Source organism: Oryzias latipes, chromosome 17 (genome assembly GCF_002234675.1).
Source record: "Oryzias latipes chromosome 17, ASM223467v1".
NCBI lineage: Eukaryota > Metazoa > Chordata > Actinopteri > Beloniformes > Adrianichthyidae > Oryzias > Oryzias latipes.
Window position 1 is genome coordinate 5,684,067 of NC_019875.2, and position 19,742 is coordinate 5,703,808.

At 45.9% G+C, this 19,742-nt stretch overlaps 2 protein-coding genes across 4 annotated transcripts; both read right to left on the bottom strand.

Annotated features, from left to right (window-relative positions):
• Nucleotides 1-1,199: 1,199 nt before the first annotated feature.
• Nucleotides 1,200-12,679, bottom strand: LOC101158304 (arf-GAP domain and FG repeat-containing protein 1). 3 transcript variants are annotated; one of them, XM_004078723.3, is made up of 12 exons: nucleotides 12,350-12,679; nucleotides 7,612-7,705; nucleotides 7,320-7,435; nucleotides 4,006-4,144; nucleotides 3,786-3,942; nucleotides 3,566-3,664; nucleotides 3,268-3,412; nucleotides 3,076-3,155; nucleotides 2,916-3,008; nucleotides 2,615-2,773; nucleotides 2,211-2,305; nucleotides 1,200-2,119 (listed from the first exon to the last, which is right to left on the bottom strand). In XM_004078723.3, exons 1-12 carry the CDS (start codon nucleotides 12,514-12,516, stop codon nucleotides 2,072-2,074), a joined length of 1,392 nt encoding a protein of 463 aa, XP_004078771.3. In that variant the 5' UTR covers nucleotides 12,517-12,679; the 3' UTR covers nucleotides 1,200-2,071. The 3 variants fall into 3 exon arrangements, with proteins under 3 accessions (XP_004078771.3, XP_020566429.1, XP_011484412.2); XM_020710770.1 differs by having other exon boundaries at nucleotides 4,015-4,144; nucleotides 12,350-12,582; XM_011486110.2 differs by lacking the exon at nucleotides 3,566-3,664.
• A 692-nt stretch (nucleotides 12,680-13,371) lies between these two features.
• On the bottom strand, nucleotides 13,372-19,704 carry LOC101157486 (probable flap endonuclease 1 homolog). The gene is made up of 10 exons (XM_004078638.4): nucleotides 19,562-19,704; nucleotides 18,009-18,075; nucleotides 16,173-16,275; nucleotides 16,044-16,098; nucleotides 15,755-15,953; nucleotides 14,784-14,844; nucleotides 14,498-14,629; nucleotides 14,281-14,420; nucleotides 14,045-14,189; nucleotides 13,372-13,913 (listed from the first exon to the last, which is right to left on the bottom strand). Exons 1-10 carry the CDS (start codon nucleotides 19,641-19,643, stop codon nucleotides 13,866-13,868), a joined length of 1,032 nt encoding a protein of 343 aa, XP_004078686.1. The 5' UTR covers nucleotides 19,644-19,704; the 3' UTR covers nucleotides 13,372-13,865.
• Between the last annotated feature and the right edge of the window lie 38 nt (nucleotides 19,705-19,742).

Consider the following 19,742-nt stretch of genomic DNA (forward strand, 5'->3'; position numbering starts at 1 on the left):
GTAACATGAAGAAATTTAGAAAATCACACTCTTGGGGAGTTAACTGAACTCAACTAAATACAAGACGTGAAAGAGAATCAACAAGAAAACAAAAGTGCACTGACCTGAAGAACCATCAGCAGGTTTGTGTCCTGGACGACCAAACCTTCAATAAACCTTCAATAAATCCATGTTCTGCACTATAAGGCGCCTTCAAAAGCCTTCATGTCTCAAAAACACGACAACGCGCCCTAAAATCTGGAGCACCTTTAGTCTGGATTAATCTTGGTTGGGTTTACCAAAGTAGAACAGGAGCTCTGTCAAAATGTTTGGTCAGGTGTTATCGTGAATACACGGCTCACGTGTAGCATGTTGGATGGTGTGTTTTTACCTGTGCCAAACAGGGCTGGGAGTTACAGGTATTGTGCATATCCTAAATAAAATAAAATCAGTATTTGAATGAAGGTTAGGTTTACTCAAAAAAAGAAAAAACTCATTGCTATTTGCTTAAGGGTTAGGTCAATAAATGAAAGCCAACACAAACGAACCCCCCCGTTTGCCCTCTTGCCCTTCCACAGGGGCCGGGTCCTTCCAATGAGCTTCAGCATTGAAGCAGCTCCGTCCTCACAGAAGAACCCACCCAACCAAAAGGCCAACAGTAATCTCTTGAATCCTTTTCAATCATTAATGCTGTATGTTGGAGATTTAGATGGATTAACTCCTTTAATGTGTGTCTTTGCCTTTTCAGTTTACTTTTTTAAAGAGGTTTTGATTAAAAAAAAGAGACACTTTAAAAGAAATAATCAAGTAATTCAAATGGTTGTAAGAAGTTCAATATAATAAAACGTTTCAGCCCTAAAAACCAGGGAGAAAAAGATCCTTCCTATAGTTTAAGGACTTTAGGGCGGAGCTCAGTGAACGTCACATGGCCTTGTTTTTTGTCAATTGCTTCTTCCAGATTGTCGTGGTTACTTTCCTAAAAATCAAGTCATCTTGATCAAGATTACTATTGGCTTTCAGCAATGGGCTCAAAATCCATGAGTAAGGAAAAGACGGGGAGGACTAGAGTGGATGAATGGATTTGTGATGTCTGTCACTGGTTAGTGATTCAACAGAAGACAGAAAAAAAAAGGCTTTGCTGATTTTTAGTGACCACAGTTCCAGCTAAAACTAAAAGAAGAGCAGCTGAGAGCACTGCAGGCAGCAGAAACGCAGAAAACTGAAGTTAAAAATCTTTATTTATTTATACATGTATTCATAAATGTACATGATGGGGTGGGGGTGGAGGGCAGCCGGGCTCCCCAGAACCACAGTCTGGTTCTGCTGCTCCTAAACGTTTTCTTCTTCTCTGAAGTGCTCAAAGCGAGTAAGAAGAACCGCATCATGAAGAACCGTGTGTGTTCTAGTCCTGGTCTAACGGGATGGATCACCTTCCTGATAAAAGCTCCGCCCTCAACTCTGTCTTTTATCCATAAATATCATCTGCTGACGCAACAACGTGAGACCTCTTCCTGGTTCCCAACAGAAACCCCCGTGCCCCCTTCCACCTCGCAATGACATTTTCTTCTCTGCCACAAACAGAAGATGAGTCCGGTTCATGCCGTTGTCCAGCTGAGAGCCTCACTCTGTGTGAAAATGTCACTTTCACTCAGGAATCCCTTTCTGACCCTGAAGCAGACAAACGTCTGCCTAAACGGTGGATGTGCATGGACCCTGTACAAACCTTCCCACGGGAACCCTCACCTATGTGGAGTTCTGTTTGTTTAAACACAAGGTGTGCATACTTACCCTTGTTAATTCAGTCCTCGTTATACGTTACATGACCTTATCTGTGATTACAAATAGTGATATGCCCAAAGCTTACAGTTATATATAAGAAAATAAAAAATCAAAAGCATCCAATGCTTTAACAAAACAGTACAGTTCTTCCATAACAGTCCCTCAGTCTTCAGGATGCGCCTTTGTGGTGCTGTAAACGTCTGTCAAGGACACAAATCCGTCTTTTAGAAAAGAAGCTGCTGCTTGCTGCACAAACAGGAGCGTGGAGGTTGTGCTGCATGCTGCCCTCTGCTGGCATAGCCTGGGAGCCACTTTACAGGAACGGGTTGGTGGATGAGCCTCCTGCAGGGAACGAACCCGCCTGATGGAAGAGAGCCGCCAGAGATCGTCAGAACAGCCCGGTTCTGTTTGAAAGCCTCAGGCAGAAAAGAAAACAGCCGGAGCATGCTCACCATGAACGGGTTATTGGACATCCCAGGAACCGCCATTGGCTGCCCGAAGGGCGTGATGGAGGGCTTGTTCTGTCCATAGACAGGGAAGGCGGGGCCTGAGGTGACAGCAGGAAACGGTACAGTGTGAGCAAAACGGTTTTTATTAGAAGGATTTGATCAGAGCTAAGTTTACAACAGACGGCGCATCCGGGGACATCAGCGAGCGTGTTGCATTTAGGTGCCAACAGAAATGTGTCTGTTTGACCTGACCGTTCGTGGACTCTGCATCCTAAATGCAACCTCCAGTCGCTGAGCAGCGTCTGCCACTGACCAGTCAGACCTCAGCAGCTTTCAGCCGCGGTTAAAAGGAGCCGGACGGAGGGCAGACTCTGCACGGGTGCCACAGGAGACAGGAAAGCACTAACCATTGGACTGAGGGTGGTAGGGCCCGGGCTGAGAGTAAGGGAGGGGTGCCTGGCCAGGGAACTGCTGCTGGAAGTTTCCGCTGAAACTGGTCGGGAGGCAGTACGAAGACGCGTTCCCAAAGCCCGTGGGCATGCTCATAGAGCCCGTACCGAAGGGAGCTACGAAACACACGCAGCACACGTGTGTGTGCACGCACAAACACAGAGTCAACTCGGTTCTGTGAGGAATTCAAAACTACAGAACTACTCTTCAGTGTAACCGGGTTACATGGAGGTTACATGCGGGAGGACATCTTCTGACCTGCAGGGGGAGCCCTACCGTTAGGTTGGAACGGGTTAGTCGCCATGTCTGGAGCCATCGCCGTGGCAACAAAGGGGTTTGTGGACGGCACTGCTAGAAAAGACAGAATCAGCCCAAAGTCCAGAAAGGTTATTGATCAAAGTCAGAAATGAAAGAGCACCTCCAAAACCAGATGGAATGCTGGGTAACACAGGTGGGTTCTGAGCTGGAGATGAACCAAGCACGGGTCCAAATATGTTCCTGTCAGGAAAACCTCAGGCATCAGTGTGGGCTCATAACCTATGCAGCTTCACGGTGGAGTACGGGACGCGCTGCTCTGGTCCGGTTCTGATGGACCCGCGCGTGTTCTCACCCCTTCACGCCGCCGCTGGTCACTGCAGAGGAGCTGAGCTCGTTGTCTAACTCGGCCAGCGCGGCGTAGCGGTCCTCCGAGCACGTCCCGGTCCTGGACTGAGCAGGAACGGCGCTGCACATGGATGGAACGGGAACTCCTCCACCTTCAAAACGGTTTGCATGCTTTCCGTCAGACTGCAGGAAATCCTCTGTTTGTCCTTTTTGATCACTTTAGAAACGTCATCCAGAAACAAACCCCAACGCTGGGCACCAGAGCAGGTGTGGGTGAGATGGGGGAGTGAAAGGTGGGGGGGTACCTGATGAAAGGGGAGGTGAGGAGCTCAGATGGGATGGAATTGCAGAGTTCCCAAAAGCTTCAAAATTGGCAAAGTTGGTGTTTAACTGATCCTGAGGTGCTGCAGCCGACAACAGAACGTGGACACAAAAGCATGGGGGAGGGGGGTGGGGGGTGTGCATGAGATCACCATCAACCACGGGGTGGAACCAATGAGAATGCAGTGAGAAGCAGCGCCTCACCTGTCTGGCTCGGGAACTGTGCAAAGTTGGCAAAGTTGGTGGAGCCGGCCGTCTGGGACGGGGGGGCAGCAAAAATGTCCCCCCCCAGGTCTGAGAGCAGGTCAAACTTCTTTTCCTGAGCAGCAGCGTGAGCCTGGGGGCGGCTCAGACCTGGAGACTGGGGGAAGGACAGCCTTAGAGATTCCTACTGAGGCCCCGCCCTCCCCTCGTCGAGGCTTACCTGACGCACCGGCGTCTTGTTGAGCTGCAGGCTTTTCAGGGGGTGGACTTCGGGGGGGCTTCCGGCGCTGCTCATGGAGGAGCCGGACACGGACGCATGAACACTGGCCACAGCCTTGGCCTGGTCCGGAGGCACGTACCTGAATGTCAGAGCAAAGAAGCGGTCCGGGTTTGGATCACATGGTTCAGAGAGGTCAAACAGACATGTTGGGTCTCTCCTCCAATAGAAGCCACAGTAGAATCAGAATAAGGGAAGAAACTGGAGGACACCCACAACAAAACTGGTTTAAGCAAAAGACGGCGGTTTACGGTTCTGAGACAGACGGACGGGGAAACAGATTCCAGCTTTCACTGATTCGCAGGCAGAGGTTTGAACCCCAGATGCCCTTCCTGACACACCCCTGTACAGGCACAGGGGGACCGACCCAGACGTGGGGCAGTGGCCTACAGTGGATGAAGCTCATCACGGGAATCGAATCCTGATTTCCCATGTCCCAGTCCTGCACCTTACCAAAGGTCAAATAATCTAAATGCATTTCCAACAACCTCTCTTTGGGGTCAAAGGGTGGAGTTCCCGGTCTGCGGTCCTTCTGCAGCCCTACAGACCAGCAGTCACACCAAACCCGACTCTGACCCAAAACTGATCCACCAGACACCTGAGCCACCACAGGAACACAAACACGTTAACACACAAACGGCAAATTAAGACTTCCCGACTGAAGCTCATTTGAAGAGCAAATGAATGAGGATATAGTTCAACAAGTCACCACTAGATGGCAGCTTTAGAACCTCCTTATCTTATCCCTCCAATATGAGAAGATTCAACTTTACAACAGAAGTAACCAGAAGCCTTTTTCCTCGCTCAGGACATTTCTTTCCCAATAAAGTTGCACTGAATTCTGTCTCTGTTTTAGAACAAAGTGATAGAAATCTCACTGCCCAGAAAAGGCTGTTTTCTTCCCTCATCAGTGGTAAGCTGAGCATCAGTGGTAAGCTGAGCACCAGTTTCCACGTCAGGACTTCAGAAATGATCCTAACAGTCATTTAGTTTTCTCATATGGTGATTGAAACACTGAGATCCGCATTCACTCTTCCTCGACTACATGTAAAATTCTCATGGACACCAATAAAACATCATAGCCAAGAGCTGCTGCTGTACAAACATCTCCAGAAATTCATCCATCTGTTACTGATACTGAGGAAGTTGGGAAAAAGTGGTCGGTTGTGTACATTTGAGTGTTTTGAATTGTTCTTGCAGATTAACCCTTTAAATTATATTAATGCAAATATGCATCAAACCACTTCTGCTCCAAATTGACCTTCATTTAACATCTACATGAAAGTAAAACCATGGCTGACCTTCTTGTTTTTTCATAGCTGGAGGTAAATTCAGGCGTTAAGGGATGCAGGATTCTTGTCCTGTTCCCCCTCAGACCCTGGACTGCTTTTACGTGTCGGATGATCCCCCTTTTAGCAGGAGGGCGACGTTCTTTAGTCGTGGTTTTTAACGTGATCATCAGGTTTTCTCAAAGCAAAAGGTCTTAAAACTTCAAAGCAGTAGTGAAAAAGACGTCCAGATTCTGCTCTCAGAGGCAGAGTCCAGAAGAATCTCAGAACTCTGCTGAATGCTGCTCTGATGTCAGTGGAGGCGATGTCATGGTCTGGGGTCTTTCCATCATGGGAGGTGTTGTCAAAGCAGACAATGTTGAGATCAAATTCTGCAGTGATCCCAGACTTGAACGTTATTCTACAGCAGGACTCTGACATCAACAGAGACTTCCACCAGAAAGTCCTGACCTGGACTCCACCGGTGAGACCAGAACCAGCAGCACGTTCTCACCACAGGGACCAACCCAACCGTCTGATTGGTAACATGCCGGCTGAAGAGTGGGACACGTGTGACCGGGCCGGTCCCCAGAACGAGGAGGACCCGTCACCCGACAGGCCCTGGTGGTCAGGGATGGTTCCTCCGCACACTGCTGAGCCTCCATGGTGGAATGTGGCTCCATTCCAGAAGAAACAAACATTTAATGACCTTTCATTGTTGGAATTGACAGCTCAAATCCTTCGCTCAAAAACGGCCTTACTGGGCACGCTGCAACCAATGACAGGCCAATTTAGCCATAACTGATGTAAAGATGGAAACCTCCATGGAGCAAAGAACTGGTCTTTAGATGGTGCCACACTTCATTCCTTAAACGTTGCCATGCTAACCTTCTCCTTTTGTCCATGACAGATTCATGTAGCAAACCAAAGATCTGCCCAGAACATTCTTCATTTAGGTCAGAGGTGGGGACTGAGGGCCACATTGCTTGTTTTCCTGCTCTGGGATGATTTAATTGGCTACAAAATTTGGGGAAGAAAACATGAAAATGGTGAAGATGGCATAGAAAACAGCAGAGTACAGGAACCGCTTAAGGTTTAATCGACGATGCAGACAAGAAAACTCGCTTCGGTAAGTCTACATCTCCATTTAAGATAGAAGACTTGAAATCCAGAGGCCACGACTCTTCTTTAAGTCAACATTACCTTAAAGCCGCGTCACACAGCCTCAACGTACATGTTGAATGTATGAAAACTGGTCATCTGTAAATTTATATGGGAAAAGTGAGAAAAGTTGAATGAACCACATAAAAACCAAAGAAGTATGAATTAACCACGCAAAGAACACGTAGATCAACATAGAATGTGAACCGTGTGATTATTGTGCTGTTTATTTGCAATTCACGAGTGATTCGTGCCTCAATTATGTAATATGAACGGGATATGTGCGCCGTTTACGTGATATAAAAGATATACATCGGTGGTTCATGCGTGAAAAGTCTGTTAGATAACGTGGAACGGTCATGGAAAGACATAAAGTTGCATTTGCATCTCACAAAAATTACACATAATCGCATAAGATTTACATAATAATAGCATATAAACTATATAAAATTCGTGTAAACTGCGTAATTCTCAACCGACCAAAAATTCTGAATAGTTTAAAACCGAATCCACGTAAAGACCCGTCGGCAGAAACCCTCGACAGACGTCTGTGCACAGCGACTAACGCAAGAAACACGTATGAATGATGTAAATCCTGCATGGATCACGAAAGAACGAAAGTTCATACATGGAAAATGCTCAACCTGTGGCTGTTTGACACGGCCTTAAAGGAATAAGGGCCTTCATCTGCATATTTGGCTGGACACACCTGATCCAGGTAATTCGCAGAGATGTCGGGAAAACCTGCAGACACTCCAGTCCTTGAGGCCTGGAGTCCCCCACCTCTGAATCAGGTCATGCTTTCTGGAAGTTCTAAAAACGCTTTACCATCTCTTCTTCTCATATTTTTCTTGCAGAAATTCCTTTACTTTCTGTGGTTCCCGGAAATCTGGAACAACTAATGTCCTGTCGTCATAAAGGCCCAGCCAGATTTGTTTACAGACCTGCAGGGGGCAAACAAGAGGGCGGGGAGGCAGCAGAGCAGGACGGAGGCGAGACGGTGGAGGGGAAGGACAGAAAACGGGGAAAGACAGACAGAAAGAGGAGCGTCAGTAAGCAGAAGAAGCGCAGTGAAACACACAACATCTGAACAACACGAAGAGCTTTGTGATCACTGCACCTCGTTGCTGTGTTTCTGGAGAAACTCGATTTCCTGCTGCGTGAAGGTGGTCATGGAGATGGATTTGACTCTGTGTGGGGGGTTCAGCCCTCGCCTGTGAGCACAGAAGGTGTATGTCAGTCAGGATGCCATTCACACACGCGAAAACAAGCAATCCAAGAGTTCCTCCTGATCAGAAGGTCAGAAACAGCAAACCTCCTGGTTCAGTAAAGGAGAACCAAAACACTGACACAGATGTTTTGGTCATGACAAATGCTTTAAATTCATTTTTTAAATGCCCTTCAGGTCTTTCAGACCCTCCGCTGACTCATTTGCCCAGCAGTTAATCTGCACAGCAGCTGGTTATGAAGGAGGATCTTCTTTCTGTTCCTGTAACAGAAACCTACAAGACATTCAAACTTTGTTCACTGAAGACAACTCTGCTGCAGATCCCCCCTGATGTGTTTAAAGGGGTTAGAGTGCTCTTATCTAGGAGCGGGGATAAAGGCTGCTCAGCCGTCATGGACCAAATGTCAAATGAAAATGTGAAAAAAAATATCCTTTGTCTTGATTGGAAAGGCTTCATCTGTGCAAAGATCATTTGTTCTCTAGAAAATCTTCAAATGCTTTTGTGATATGGCCTTGCATGGTAGGGATTTAGGGATTTTATTTTTTTTAATTCGATTTCCAAATTTTAAGATCTGACCTCAACGGCTCTGCTATCGGTACTGGAGAAGTCGCTTTTTTTGTGTCCCACAAGATATAAACTAGAGCTGTGACGGTGTGGGATTTTTGATCACTGCGGTGAAGAAGTAGCAGGAGTTGCGGTCAACCGCACCCCCCGCCGAACACAAAATCCCCTGGCAGCCCCGTCGCAAATGAATACAATTCATAATTACATTGCAGTATTCTTTATTAACAAATAACAGTAACAACTAACTATATTTAACTAATGAACTAACTATATAGGTGTTGAAGAATGAGTATGTGTATGCGTGTCAGCGGGCTGTGTGTGTAAGAGGAATGAGCACTTGCCGAGAGTGAGAGCCTGCACAAGTGTTGGGGGTGCACGCGCGGTCATGTTTGGAGTTACGGAGTGAAGTGAAGGAGAACAGTGATAAAAGGTTTCCCCCAGGTGTTGGAATAGGTTTGTGGTGCTGCTGCCTTTGTCTGTGATGGGCTTTAGGCAAATGTTGCAGCGTGGGGGGTGTCTCTTCCTCCACGTCTGTGGCAGCAAACTAACCAGTTCCAAACAACAGATGATTTTATTCCTTTCTTGGGAAAAAACTTCCCACCCTCACCGGTAGCCATCATGTTGTTGCTTCCTGTTTCATGTGTGCTATGATGTTGTTGTTTGTCACTTGCCATACTGCCATGTAAAACAAACGCTATGGAAGCTCTGGGGAACCAAAAATGCGCCATTACACAAAAACTCGATTTAGTTATTTTTTTTAATTGCCCGTAACAAAAAATTTGAATTAATTCAGTCGATTTTTCGCCCAGGCCTACTTCATGGTGGTGTTGGAACCATCACAGCTACAGGGTTCCTGTATGAATCCCACTTCATCTCTGCAAGGGACGTCAATGATCTTTTTGGGCTTTGAGATGTTTCATAGGTTGGTTGATGACAGAGTGAGCATATGCGGTCGGTTGTCTGTCTGCCAGCAAATGGCCCGGCGGCCTGCTCAGCAACCACAGCTGGGCTAGGAACCCATCACACACACAGGAGGATGTGGGTACAGATAATGGATGTGTAACTAGTCTTCACCCGCCTTGATTGATTATTTTACATTTATTTCACCAGGAAGTCCCTTGAGATAAAACCTCTTTTCTGATAGAGAGACCTTGCCAAGATGCATAGGCACAAACATGCAAACATACATAAAACATGAAAATAAAACTAATTTACAATCAACTCACAGATAACATGCACACCTTTCAGTCCCAACCTCAGAAAGCTCTGGTTTAAAGAAACTTAGGGACATGTGTTCCTGCAGTGGCAGAGTTCTATTCCACGACATACTGGAGGAGCAGCAGAGGAAAAGGCAGTTTTCCCGAGCTCCATGTGGATCCTGCACGGATAGGAGAACCGGTGCGAGGAGCGGCAGTCGTATCCGCTATTAGCAGGAGACAGAAGATGGCACAAGGATGAGTGCAGTTTTCCCAGAACAGCCTTGGAGATCAAATACAGCCAGTGTCTTTGTGGTCTGAGGTTGAGTGAAGGCCGTGAAACAGTGATGGGTCCTACAGGCAGAGCTGGTGATGAAGCCGAGGGCACTGGGATAAACTGAATCCAGGTGGTGGAGGTAGGAAGAGACAACAGTCATGTACACAGAATGTCCAAAACTGGGAGGAACACGTTTGTTTCACACCAGCATCCAGACAGGCTTTGTTTCTGTAACAAAAGCCCAGTATTGGAGCAGATTCACAGCAGACTAATGGAAGAGGTGCAGATGAAGGTATCATCTGCATATAGATGGAACTTAGCATGTAGGAACTGACTACCCAAGTTGTTCATAAAAATGGGGAAAAGCACAGGGGTCAAAAATCTAACCCTTGCGGGACTCCTCTGCCGATGTTATACAAACACACATTGGGTTTCCTCTAAGACGGGGGTTCTCAAAGTGCAGCCAGAGCAGGTACCTTTGAGAAAAAACGTTGTGTTGGCAAGGAGAAAAGGCGCTTTCAAGCTAAGTGGACAAATGCTTACTTTGTCGTTCCACATGGGCTGGATAAAGTCATGTGCCTGATTTGCAACCAGGTAAATGCAATGCTCAAAGGATTCAATATAAATTGTTACTATGTTACAAATCATAAAGACTATAACAAATTTACTGGCGAAGAGCACAACAATAAGCTCCAACAACTACAACGAGGCTAAGCTGCACAGCAGATGTTGACAAAAATGGCTAAATCCAGTGAAGCTGCGACAGAAGCAGCGTAGCAAGTCCTTCAGTGACGGGGAGTTTGGAAAAGAATGTAAGCTGAAAGTAGCTGACATTGTTTGTCCAGAGCAAAAGAAAAGTTTGAAGAAATAAGTCTGTCAGATGATACAATTAAATTACTAGACGAGTAGAAGATCTGGGCAGCAACCTCCAACCGCAACAGGGAAGACATCTGGAGGGCCTGGTTAACTGGTGCTGATACTTTTTAAATATTTTGTTGCCAATTCTATTTTTTTAATGATATTTTATCTTCATCGCAATTTAATGAAGTTGCAAAACTGGCCGATCAGACTCAATAAAAACATGCGGTGCCCGCTGGCCCCCACCTCAAATATTTGAAATGTTTGATGGACAGATTTTCCAGAGCCGCTTTCAGTGGAAGGGGTGTGGACTTCCAACAAGCTCACTCCTGATTGGCAAAAGTGGTTGCCATAGAAACGTTGACTCAGATCAACTTGGACCAATCACAACTTACTGTTGTCGTCTGGCTCAAAATGGCAACGCCTGTATCTCAGGACAACAGGCGAGTGATTTGGCTTCATTTTGCTGGAGTGGGAGGTAAGACGTTTTTTTATGGGTGACGTCGTACGCACTCAGTCCAGTTATTGAGGAGATGAAGGAGGAGCTACATGGTCTGGACCCGAGGCAGGAAAAGCAGAGATGCAGGGGACAAAAAAGCAGGTGTGTGTGTAAACTGTACTTTGTGTTTGTGTGTGCATAAGTGTGGTGTACTCTGTGAGTGTGTATAGTTTACTTTGTAGGTGTTTGTGTATATAGAGTGTACTTTGTGTGTGGGGGTGATGTACTGTGTGTACATGTGTGAGTAGTGTACTTTGTGTGTGTGTGTATAGTGTACTCTGTGTGTGTATATGGGTGTACAGTGTACTTTGTGTGTGGGGGGGTGATTTACTGTGTGTGTTTGCATAACAGTAGTGTACTCTACATGTGTGTGTGTGTGTATAGTGTAGTGTGTGTGTGTATTTACACTTTTTAGGTATGTGTATTGTATAATTTGTGTATTTGAGTGTGTATAGTGTACCCTGTATGTATGTGTGTGTATAGTGTACTATGCGTTGTATGGTATACACTGTTTGTGCGTGTATGCGCATAGGTGCATGTGTATTTAGTATACTTTGTAGGTATGTCGTGTATAGTGTACTGTGTGTGTGTTTGTATAGTGTACTGTGTGTGTGTGTGTGTGTGTGTGTGTGTGTGTGTGTGTGTGTGTGTGTGTGTGTGTGTAGTGTGTGTTGTTGCTAACTTCCGTTAGCTCTTCTTGACCATTTCCTCCATATGTTGTTGGTGTTGGTTCTGCCGGACCCTGAATGAAAACTGCGCCTCTCCAGAACTTTAAACCCGAACCAAGTCCAGAGTTCTGCGGGAGGCAGTGACCGAGCAGCAGCTTCCATCTCTGACGGAGAACGATGAGCGGCTCTCCGCGGGTTCGAACCCTCCGCCGCGGTACTGACTGACAGCCTGCGGATTAATTAAACTGTTTACGTCCGCGGACAGAAACGTGCTCGTTCTTGGGGAGGGAGTCCGTCCTCCACCCGGCCCCGTGGGACTGTTTGGAAAGCGACTAGTATACAGCCGGTTCGGTTCGGACCTTCCACGGCCGAGAAGCGACCGGTTACCATGGGTTTGGCGCTGGCAGGAGCCCAGCCCAGAGCCGGCCTCAGACTGACCCGAACTAGGCAGCGTAACGTAGCCGGTCCCGACTTATTTAACCACAGCTAACGGTACCGGACCGCCTTCCCGTTACCCAAAGAACCAGAGAAGCCAAATGAGGGTGTTGAGGTCGGAAGGAGACTCACAGGATCCCGGAGCAGGTGGTGCAGACGAAGGAGCCCACCGTCATGTTGACATAGGTCGGGCCGCGCTGGTCGCAGTCGAAGCATTTTCTGTTGGCAGGCAGGCTCGTCATTTCCCGGAGCATCTTTAGGTGAGTCTCCTCCTGCTTTCGCTTCGCATTCGTCGCCATGGCCGAGGACAACAGCTGGTTGCACCGGGGGAGGTTCGGTACCGGAACCCGACGCGCAGGGGCAGACTTGCCGGGAAACACAGCGGTGGCCAGGGAGACACCTTTCTGAAGCCCAGCGGGGAGAACGGGCTGCTGCCGCCGTCTTCCTCTGCACACAATCCCCGCAGACTCAGTCAGCGCGAGGGCGCTGGCGCCACCTTCCGGCGGGTGTTGATTGAGCAGTGTCGTCCTCTGGTTTGTTTGACTCGGGCGGGCAAATGCGGTCCTTAAAACTATCTGGCCCATCAAACCCCAATATATTATATTGATAATCCTTAATATTTTATTTTCCCTGCAATTCTGTTGTCTACTCATATAGACGACGCACTAAAAATACATTGACATTTTTTAGGTGCAGGAATAAAGAATTGCTGTTTCTTAGACATTCGTATGGTTTTTCGAGTTGGACAGTCATTTTTCCCATAATTCCAATACTACATAAACGCAGCATTTATTTTTTTCCTGAGGAACCCATCGTTGCATTTCGCACTAAATCGTGGCACTAAAATGAGAACAAAATCTACAGTTTTGAAATAAAAATTAAAAACCTTTTGTTAACATACAGTATATTGATTTTCCATCAAAACTAGAGCATGTTTTTGTCCAGACTCCATATTATTTCTTTCTCTTATGTGGTTGATTCCCAAAACACTCCACGCCTGTGCTGCTGGTCTGGCCTCTCTATCCAATTTTGGAACACTTTGTGGACCACAGGTCAAAAAGTTTGACCTCCCCTGGTTTAATTCCATCAAACTGGTTATTGATTTGAAAAGAAGTCCATGTTTAGTCTGAACGACACACAACAGAAACCAGACAGAGCACAAAATCCTAACCTTTTTATAAAAGCCAAACAAAATCAAAAACAAAATTTGACATGAATTTTCTCTTTTTTTTCTTTAAACATGTTAACATTCAGGTCTCCAGAGTCCGCCTTGGCTCTCCACCCACCAGGTGCTCTGTGAAAGTCCAGAGAGGAGACACAGCCTCCTCCCAGTTCCCAGACAAAGACAACGCTGTTCTCTTTCAGTCGTCCTCCTGCCTCCTCAGGATTTGATGCTCAGACTGCCGGGGAGGCGTCGAGCTGAAGATCACACAGCGTCTTTATGACGTTTGCACCATTCATGCTGTGAAAACCATGATTCACGTGAAGACTACATAAAAAGCAGGCAGGTGTCATCGTAATATTTCTGTCAACAAAATCCAGCCTGAAACTGCAGACGAAGACCATGAGGGCATTAGAGAGCGGAGACCCTGCTGGTTAAATGCTTGCACTGATTTAAAACCTGCTTGGTGTTCCACAGCAGAAACCATCACTTTGACCTGGTTTTTTTACTTCCCGAGGATGAGGGCTCCACAGGCTGACGAAGGAAAGAGGCAGAAAAGGTCAACAACAATCAGCATGACCAGCTTTTAATCAGTAAAAGAAATGAAACGTTTCCAAAAGAAACTGTTGTACGTTTTGACTGCTGCTTCATCGTTTGTGGCTCACCTGGTTTCTCTTCCTTGTGATTCTGAAGAAGTCGACCATGCGAGTCTGCCTGCAGTGTCCAGCGGCCTTCTCCTTCTCCCTTTCCTCTCGTAGGTCTCTTCGCTTTTCTCGAAACGTCTCCATTCGATGGCGGACCCTCTCCTCCCTGTGACCGTGCAGACACAGAACGCCAAAGCCTCAAACATCCAAGCGTCTGCTGCATGTGCTGAACGTGAAGGCGGGGGCCGAGTGCATACTTCATGATGGGACGGAGAAACTTCACCAGGGCTTCTTCATCGGGCTCGGTCCAGACGAGCTCCGGAGTCGGGGGGCCTGGTGGATCCAGGAAGATCTGCCTGGACTCTTTGAATTTCCAAAGGTGCGGCACAGGATGAGTCTGAAGGAGAGAACGTTTCACAGACGGCGGCTTTTGGTTGAACCTGCTTGTTCACCTGGTGACCGGTCATTCCATACCTCTCTGTTGATGTTCAGAAGCACATTTTCAATGGTGCGGTGCTTCTGGATCAGAGCCAGAGCTCTCTTCGGACCCAAACCAGGTATCTTGTCACAGTAGTCGCAGCCCAGCAAAATACAGAGATCCACAAGCTGGAGGGTTCAAGCAGACAAGGTTTGATGGTTTTATTGCATTTGTCGTGAATTTCTCTGACCGCTGCAGGATCTCTTTGTGGATTAATAAAGACATTTGGAGAAGATTCTGATTGTTTGTAGTCACAGACTTTGTTCGAGTGCTTCGCCGTACCTCCTCTAGACTGATGCGGAGTGCCTCCAGCAGCTTTGGTAAGGAATACTCAACGATTTCACTGTGGGGAAAAACGGCATCAAAATCAGCAACCAGGAAACATGTAAACATTCTGAGTGAAGAGGCACACTAGACGTCTGTGGTTGGGGAAAGAGCTTCCAGCCCGGTGGAGGCTCAGCTTCATCACAGCCCCATCAAGACTGTAGAACAAAGCTGCTCTCCCTCCAGAAGCCGTGAGTGAGCCAGTCCAAAGACCGCAGAATCAGCCGGCTTGTCCAGCAGAAGGAAGCCGACATGTCAAGCCTCGGGAGTTTGGTTTCGAACATTTCTGAAGGTGTACTGGACCGGCGTGCGCAGCAATGACATGTGGTGACGACTGTCAGCTGAGGAAAAAACTCTGTCTGCAAGGAAGAGCTTCAGAAATGTTGCTCTGGGGGTCCAGACGCTTGTTATCCCGGCAGCCGACCCGCTGCCATCATCATTAGGACCTGCAGGCTCTTCTTCCCGTTTCAGATCAGCTGGTTTAAACCCATGTTGAGATGGAATATTTTTCAATTCACGCCTTCATTTAAAAAGGCAGCGGCTCAACAGCCACAAGTCATCCATAACATTAAAAACCTTTTTAAAAACCCCACAGAACTGTTGCAGAATCCAAAGGTTCTTCCACGTCCTCAGTGGACAGCAGTCAGTGAAACGCTAACCCGTGTGCTATCTTGTGGGGTCCAGATGACCCCCACTGGGGTCATCTGGACCCCACAAGATAGCACAAGGGTTAAAGAAGCTCACAGTGTCTCTGAGGCGACGCTTTCCTAACATTTAAGCTGCGTTTTCTGCTGTGGAAGGTGACAGAAACATGGACGACGTGAACGCGTGAAAGCAGGGACAGGGGCTGAGGACCCCTGAAGACCCGTCACATGATCTGCTGCCAGCTTGGAAAACAGAAACGCGCCGGGAGTCTCCCCTCTCGTCACCTGTCCTTCTTGGCGTTCAGCTGGCGGATGAGGACGTTGGCTCCGAACGGCAGCGTGTCCATGTCCTCGGAGGCCACAGCGTGGGCCCTCCCCTCCCTCACTAGACTGGCGCACAGCCCCTCAGCGTCCCCTGGAGCCTGGACGACAGGTACGCCCAGATGCTTCAGGACCTCCAGACAGTCTCTGGTCTGGGATGAGGCTGCGGCAGGAACAGAGAAGGGAGAAAACCTGATTGCTTGTTTTCCAAAACATCACAGAGACCTCACACCACATGCTTCTGCATTCACACCTATGCCTGTGCGCAGCGGACGGCTCCAACCGGCTGCCTCTGCACGCTTCTCCAGCTGCAGGAACACAGAGCAGAACATCTGCATTCAGCCGGAACCCAGGAGACCAACGTCCCACGAGTCCTTCTTACCAGAGGAAGCTTCTCCACCGGAGGCTTTCCGTCAAACACAAAGACCGGCTTTATGTCATGTTCCAGGAAGGTAAGCGTTCGGAAGAAGAGACCTCTCAGAGGGCTGCGAAGGAGCGGGAAACATCCCAAACATCAAACCAGACTGTCTTTCTACAACACTTTGGATTCTCCACAGAGCTTTTGCATTTTAAAAAAATGTTTTTGCGTTTGCAAAACAAAAGTTTTCGCTTGCATTGTGTCTCATCTCACTTTCTTCATCAGACAGCTGCTGATTGGTCCACATTCTAACCAATCAGGTGTCTCTGTCTCATATTGACGGTGCTTGGAGGCAGACACGGACTTTGGATCGGTTCTGTTCAACCGGGATTCTGCAGTTTTCAACCATTCTGGCCCGTTTCTCTCAGAGTGAAACGCAGAAGGAGCAGCAAAGCAGCTAAAATCAAATCAAACAGAGTTCAGTATTTATTCATATCAGTGTAGTGACCAGCGTGGTTAAAATGTCTGCAGCAGAAAAAACGTCCACGCCCTCTATTTTATTACAAGTAAGACTTACATCTGAACTACAGTTTTATTGTTTTTATCCTGTGTGACCGTGAAATGACCCAGAAGTGACCCGCATGCGCAGAGGAGTACTCAACGGTGAACGACGACGTCACTGTTGTTTGCGAAGTAGCTACGTCGTCTCGCCATGCTGTGTCGTTAGATCTTGTCGTATTCTAACAACACTAGCAACGGTTGCTAAGGACTTTCCGGACGCCGTAGTGAGACGGCGTGGGGAAACAACAATAATAAAGACAAATGCAACGTTTTAAACATAAAGCAAGCATAAACATCACAAAGCAAATACAAAGTAATAAAGAAGCATGGGCACGGAGAAGATGTTGCTTAGTAGGACATAGACATGAACCAATGGTTAATGAACTCCTTCAATAGACATAGACAGTGGATCAAAGACATAGACAGTGGAAGCAAAAACACATTTTTGGCACAAACCGAACCTCATAGGGATGAGAATAATATGGAGCAGCACAGGAGGAACTTATGGGACAGATATACAGGACTGACACAGGTGGAAACAATGAGGGCAGATGGGGACCAAAAGTAAAACTCCAACCAACAACATAACAGGAAACCTTTCAAAATAAAACAGGAAACTGAAATGAAATGGAACCAAAAACAAACTCAAACCGTTACAACAGATCTTAAAGAAAATCCAACTTTTTACTAATAATTTGCTCTGCAGGATTCACAGATCACACACAGACCTGTTCATTTAATGTCAGCAGATAAACTTTACAGGTTTTTTACAGTTTCAGGAGGTCCTCAGCCATAAATTCACAAATCTGACTAAATTAAAATTAATCAATGCTAAAAAATAAAAATAAAGTATGAATTGTTTTTAAAAAATGAAATTTTCTTCATCCAAAGAGACGAGATTAAGGGTAAAAAGAAGCTAGTTCAGCTTCTGAGCCTCGGTAGCAGAACCATGTGAGATAAATACAGCGATTTGATTGGTTAATCTGGACCAATCAGCAGCTGTTTGAAACTTGTGTGAGCAAAATCATAGATAGGAAAAAAGCGAGATGAAACACAACACATGCAAAAACATTTGTTTTGCAAACATAAGAATATTTTTGGAAAGCATAAAAAAAATTTTTTTTAGAAACAAAATTTAAAGCAAAAAAAAATTTTTAAGCAAAAAATACATTTTAAGCAAAAAAAAGTATTCGAAAGCAAATGTTTAATATTTTCATTTGCAACTTAGAAAGTTTTGTTTGCAATGTGATGGCATAAACATCACTTCATACAAAGGGTTCATTTTTGCTCCAAACTCACCTGGACAAAGGTGTTGCAGCCCGAAACTGGTTCACGACCACAGAAGTATCCAGAGCAATGACTTTTCCTGTAGATTTAAAAAAAAGGTTTGTTCATATTTCAGGGTTTTCTTGTTTTTGTTTCTTCCAGATGTTTGAGAAATCGGCTTTGATTCAAATAGAAGACAGCTGTTTACTAGTATGTTTGATAATCCTTCATACACTTCCTAACAGAAATCAATGTGGCATTTTAGTGCGACGTCCAAGCAGCATGAGACTATAAAAAAACAAGAGTAAACAATAAACGCGTCAGACAGGAAGGACCTCGTTCTACAGACAGAAGAAGAATTTAATTCACTTTTATTTTACAGACTTTAAGCTGAAAGCTATGGAGTCCTATACTGTGGAAACTGCTGAAAAAGCTCTTCATGAAATAAGTCACTCTGAAAAACACCAACATGAAATAAAAACAAAGCTACTTTGGAAAATATTGAATTTGAAATCCGAGGTTCTGAAAAAAGACGTAGATTTATAATTATAATAATATTCAACATGATTTTAAAATGCTGTTTTAAAATAATGAACAGGTTTTTAAAGCAAAATGAAATATATTGAATATAATGGCTAATTTAAAATCAGTGTGCAGGTTTTTCACCATTTCATGATCTTTTTATATATTTATGAGAGATTTATTGGTTGATTGTGTATTTGCATGAGGTCACATTTATTTATTGAATTAAATATTTATTTATTTAATTATGAACAGTATAGGACTCCATAGAAAGCTGTGTGGGAAACATAAAAGTGTCGTTTACTTTGAAGAATCTACATTTATTCTAATCATTAACATGTTTTTTATGGTATTTTGCTCCTATTTTCCAATATGAAAAGTAGTGCTTGAATTTCATTCTATTTTTTAGTATTGACTGTATAAGAGAGCTGGACTGCGCGCCCCCTCCCCCTGGCGTTCCAAACAGGAAGTGGCTCCAAGAACACAGAATCAGTCCATCATTCCAGTCCAATGTGTGGAAATACTTTCAATAAAGTCATGTGACCATCCAGTGTCTAGAATGTTCTATTATTGTTCCCTTTAGATTCTTTGGATGTGGAAAAACAACAGTGGTGAACTTTAGTAAACTAAAATGTGAATGGATTTGACATTCATTCTAGTTTACTTGTTTGTTTGGACACATATTTCATTTCCACTTGATGATCTGGAAGAAATCCAATAATCTGGAAAACTTCACTGTTCAGTTGCAGGAATTTCTGTCTGAGTCTCACTGCTGGAAGTTTGGATGAAGATGATCTGGATGGATCCATGTTAGGTCAGAGGATCAGATCGATCAGAATGAACGAAATCGCCAATGAATCGGATGGTTGTTAAAATCGTTTCTCTTCCGTGAACTAAGAACAAACTCTTGAAAAAGTTCGCTCTGCATATGAACTTAACGCGAACACATGATGATGCTGCTGCGTCGAGTAGCACTAGCAGCAGCATGCTAACGCTACTTAAAGGGAACAGAGGATCCCAGGTGATTTCCACGCGCCGAGTGGGCGCGTGCGCAGACCTGTTACCTGCATAGTCGCTTATGTCCCTGTGGGAGATCGAGTCGGGAGCCTCCGCGCGGATCAGATCAGCCAGTTTGGTGATGCCCATGATCCCCGCGGGTTCCTGCGTCTCTCACACTTCCGGGTTCCCACGGGGGCGGGGCTAGAACTGTCACGCCTTCAACTATTCCTCAAAAAACGGAAAATC

What these genes read in the sequence shown, in the direction of transcription:
- LOC101157486 (XM_004078638.4), bottom strand. Translation starts at nt 19,643, where the DNA reads ATGGGCATCACCAAACTGGCTGATCTGATCCGCGCGGAGGCTCCCGAC. An exon ending in CGGTGGAGAAGCTTCCTCTG is followed by an intron (nt 16,099 to 16,172) that starts GTAAGAAGGACT and finishes GTGTTCCTGCAG; the next exon opens with CTGGAGAAGCGTGCAGAGGC. An exon ending in TCACAAGGAAGAGAAACCAG is followed by an intron (nt 13,914 to 14,044) that starts GTGAGCCACAAA and finishes TTCCTTCGTCAG; the next exon opens with CCTGTGGAGCCCTCATCCTC.
- LOC101158304 (XM_004078723.3), bottom strand. Translation starts at nt 12,516, where the DNA reads ATGGCGACGAATGCGAAGCGAAAGCAGGAGGAGACTCACCTAAAGATG. An exon ending in CTACCACCCTCAGTCCAATG is followed by an intron (nt 2,306 to 2,614) that starts GTTAGTGCTTTC and finishes CTGTCACCTCAG; the next exon opens with GCCCCGCCTTCCCTGTCTAT. An exon ending in TGTCCAATAACCCGTTCATG is followed by an intron (nt 2,120 to 2,210) that starts GTGAGCATGCTC and finishes CTCTTCCATCAG; the next exon opens with GCGGGTTCGTTCCCTGCAGG.